This window comes from Sus scrofa, unplaced genomic scaffold (genome assembly GCF_000003025.6).
Source record: "Sus scrofa isolate TJ Tabasco breed Duroc unplaced genomic scaffold, Sscrofa11.1 Contig1617, whole genome shotgun sequence".
NCBI lineage: Eukaryota > Metazoa > Chordata > Mammalia > Artiodactyla > Suidae > Sus > Sus scrofa.
The window spans coordinates 124,839-128,728 of NW_018084920.1; the positions used below are offsets into that span (position 1 = coordinate 124,839).

The following is a 3,890-nucleotide window of genomic DNA, read 5'->3' on the forward strand; positions in this document are numbered from 1 at the left end:
TCTGTTCTTCCCTGAGCCCTCTCCTTCCTGCCCTTCCCCACTCAGGCAGCCACTGATAAGTTGTCTGCCTCTGTGCACTAGTTTGTTTTCTTATAGAAGTTTAAGTGAATACAGTGATGCAATATTGTAATTTCCATTGCATTTCAATCTACATTTTATTTATAGTTACCATTACAATTGTATTTACATGTAATTTACATTTCAACAGACACAGTGAAGAAAAACCATTTCCCACAGGGTCTAATAATCCGGAAGGGTAAGAGGTCTTTTCAACACCCCACTATCTCAATATCTCTTCATTTTGGCTTGGACTATAAATGAGTTTGATTAAATTTTTATATATTTTTGTATTTAAATTTAAACTTGATTTGCTCATAGGCAAATTACCTATTCCTATTCTTCATTTCCTTTTGAATTATTTGTACATCCTATTGTTTCTGTATGTAGAAGCTCTTTTTATAATGTAGATATTACTCGAGCCCATGCTCTTTTTGGATTTAGTGTATGGTGTATTTTGATTTACAACATGTTTTATTTTTTACTGTATTTATGGCTATTGTTCTTTATTGCTATATTCCTTTCCAAAAGGATAGCAGAATATACATGCTTTTCAAGTGCACACTGAACCTTTGTCAAGATAAACCATCTTCTGAGCCATACAATACATATCAATAAATGTAACACATTCAGTCCCACAAATAGTGAGATATGTGTATCAATTGTATCTTTTCAATTGATACAGGACTTGCCAAAAAGCTCTGCCTGCATAGAAAGAGCTTCCCAAAGTCTCAGATCTCATTTCCCTCTGGTGCTTTTACTAACAACTTGATACAGTGAGTGTTGCTTTAAGCAGCAGCATGGCTCAAATATTCAGATTCCCATTTTTTATATCAATTTATATATATGTAGCAGTTCAACTCTTTCGAAGGAAAATTAGAGCTATTTCAGTGGTCACAACATCTATATGTTCATTCAATAGCTCTTTTAGTTTTCCACAGATTAATTTCACTTTTCATTATCAGCCTTCTATTAAGAAGATGCATTGCATTTCATAGGTTAAGCTTACTGTGAACACTTCTGTTATTTGTGTTACTTATAGGGGTTTTAATACATGTAGAGTTTGCTTGAGGAGTTTCTTGAAGATATCTTGTTGAAAGTGTTTGTCTGGTGAAGACTTCCTTAAGTCGGAAACAAAATTTGGGGTCAAATATACAGAATTTGAATTTTGGGTCTAGTAAGCAGCTTGGTTAATCTGAAGCCTTTCAATATAACATGAGCCACAGAGGTAACTTGGGATTTTCTAGTAGCCATATTATGAAATAAAAATGAATTGATTTTAGTGTTATATTTTAGAAAATCCAACATATCAAAAGAGGATTATTTCCACCTGCTACTGCTATAGAATTCTTTTTGCGATAGGTCACAATCAAATTCCTGGAAAGGTTATGGACATCTGTTCTACTTGTGTTTCTCAAGGTATAAACTGAAAAAGTTAATCAGTGGAAAAGTCAACCAAATAGAAGTAAGAAGCCTTGAATGGGGTTTCTTAAGCCCTAGGACAACAGCAGAGCCCAAGAAGAAGAAGAAAGACTTCCTCTTCTTGCCTGGCCAGAGCTCAGCCAATGAGAGACTGTCAGGACTCAGCCAGTGAAAAACCATGCACACTTTGTGTACTGTAGTCCTCCCAGCTTCCTTTCCCCTCTTTAGAATTGTCCTCCTCTTCTTGTTGTGTGAGGATGTGTATGTGGCTCACCATGGTTGCAGACTACAAATAAAAATTCCTTGTTTTTTTTTGTTTTTTTTTTTGTTTTTTTGTTTTTTTGCTGGAGAAATAATTGGCAGTCTACGTAAGTCAACAGAATGAAGTTCAGTATAGGAAGTAGTAAGCACTGTCACATCCTTTGAGTGCAGACATTTTTGTGCCAATCTAGATGCATCCAGGTTTTTCCTTACTTTCACTTTTTGCAGTTTTACTATCTTCTAATTATTTTAGCTTGTTGCCAACAAATCCATAGAGTCATAGTGAAAATGTAGAAGCAAACACAGATGTAGCTATCTATCCCTTTCCTCACAAATTTACTTCGAGGAGCTATTAACACTTTAAATTCACATGTTTTCTGTTTAAATTGATCTGTTAGTCTGTCATTTTTAGATATTCAATATCGTAGGGGACTATAGTTAGAATTCAGCTTCTACATTAAGATACGATAATTTGAAATAGTTTCCCTTTTTAACTGAAAAATACTATTTTTGTTATTGTTCTTTGCGATGTTTATATTTTATTGAATGCCCTGGTCTTGGATCCCTTCAAAGCAATAAGACATTAATGGATTTTCCAGTCTACTTTCCAGTACCAGTTTTTTTTTTTTTTCTGCTTGGTATCCAAAAACACTCTTAAAATCTGGAAAAGAAAAAGGCAATCAGCACAATTACCCTCTTTGAAATATGCAATGAACTTGTGGCTTTTGTTTCTTTTGTTTTTAGCAGTTTTGTCAAGGCTTGCTAAGGTGTAAGTTCATTCTTTTGTTTCTTAGAAATGTATTTTCTCTTCTTTTTAAGAGAGGAAACTGAGACTTCCATCCTAGGATGGGAATGATTTGAAAACTCAAAGGCACACACTGAGGAACTAATGATCTTTTTATGAAAAACTGATTCTTCTACATGAATGAATTCCATTAGTCCTTTTTGAATAATGCAGTTCTTTTGATTGCATCATTGAAAGCTTGTTTCACTTGCTTGTTTCTCAAGGTGTAAATGAAAGGACTTAGCATGGGAGCAATGGAAGTAGTGAGCAGTGTCACACCCTTATTAACAGCCAGTGAGTCCTTTGGTGAAGGTTTAACATAGATGAAGATACAGCTTCCATAGCTGATGGAGACCACGATCATGTGGGAAGAACATGTAGAAAATGCCTTTTTCCTTTGCTGGGCAGAAGAGAATTGCAAAATGGTCTTGAGGATGTACACGTAGGATAGAACCACACACACAAGTGTCATGATAAAGGCCAACACAGCACAGACTGTGACCGTCTCCTCTATGAGCCACGTTTCTGAGCATGAGATCTTTAGGAGGGGGGCTAAATCACAAAAAAAATAGTCAATGACATTGGAGTCACAGAATTCCAGCTTTAGGCCCAGGCTAAGTGGGGGGATGATGATCAACAAGCCAGCCAGCCAGGAACCAATGATGAGTCTCCTACAGACCGTGTGGTTCACGATGGTCACGTAATGCAGGGGTTTGCAGATGGCCACGTAGCGGTCATAGGACATGGCGGCCAGGAGGAAAAACTCAGTTACAGCAAAGAGATCAGTAAAAAATAGTTGAGTAGCGCAACTGTTGTATGTGATGGTCTTATCACCTGTTGATATGTTGTACAAGTATTTGGGAATACAAGCAGATGTAAATGCGATTTCCAAGAAGGAGAAGTTTTGTAGGAAAAAGTACATGGCAGTTTTGAGGTGAGAGTCTGTGGAGGTGAGGGAGATGATGGTCAGGTTCCCAGTGACGCTCAGCGTGTAGGTGAGAAACAGGAAGATGAAAACCAGAGTCTTCAGCTGTGGCTCATCTGTGAGTCCCAGCAGGATAAAAGTTGTTACTGTGTGGTTTCTCATCACTGAGTCCTGCCTTCTACTCAGTCTGCATTTATGATTCAGAGACATTTGATACGCATAGAGTGGTTATCAATGAAGCAAAAAATATGAACTCACTTGCATTCAAAAACTATCTTTACAAATATCCTCAGATTCCTAGGTTCTACAACTGTGCATTTTTGGTCATTTTAGGGGAGACTTAAGAAAAGTCAGGATTGCTTTATCTATACCATAGTCCAAAATATTATGGGTGCTTCCTTCTCATCGCATTTTATATTTATTTCCATTTTCTGTCTTATT

General features: G+C 36.7%; 1 protein-coding gene across 1 annotated transcript; it reads right to left on the reverse strand.

Moving 5' to 3' along the window:
• Window positions 1-2,463: 2,463 nt before the first annotated feature.
• Window positions 2,464-3,658, reverse strand: LOC100512943 (olfactory receptor 6C2-like). The gene has a single exon (XM_003135504.3). The coding sequence runs from the start codon at window positions 3,609-3,611 to the stop codon at window positions 2,676-2,678; it is 936 nt and encodes a 311-aa protein (XP_003135552.3). The 5' UTR covers window positions 3,612-3,658; the 3' UTR covers window positions 2,464-2,675.
• Window positions 3,659-3,890: the final 232 nt, after the last annotated feature.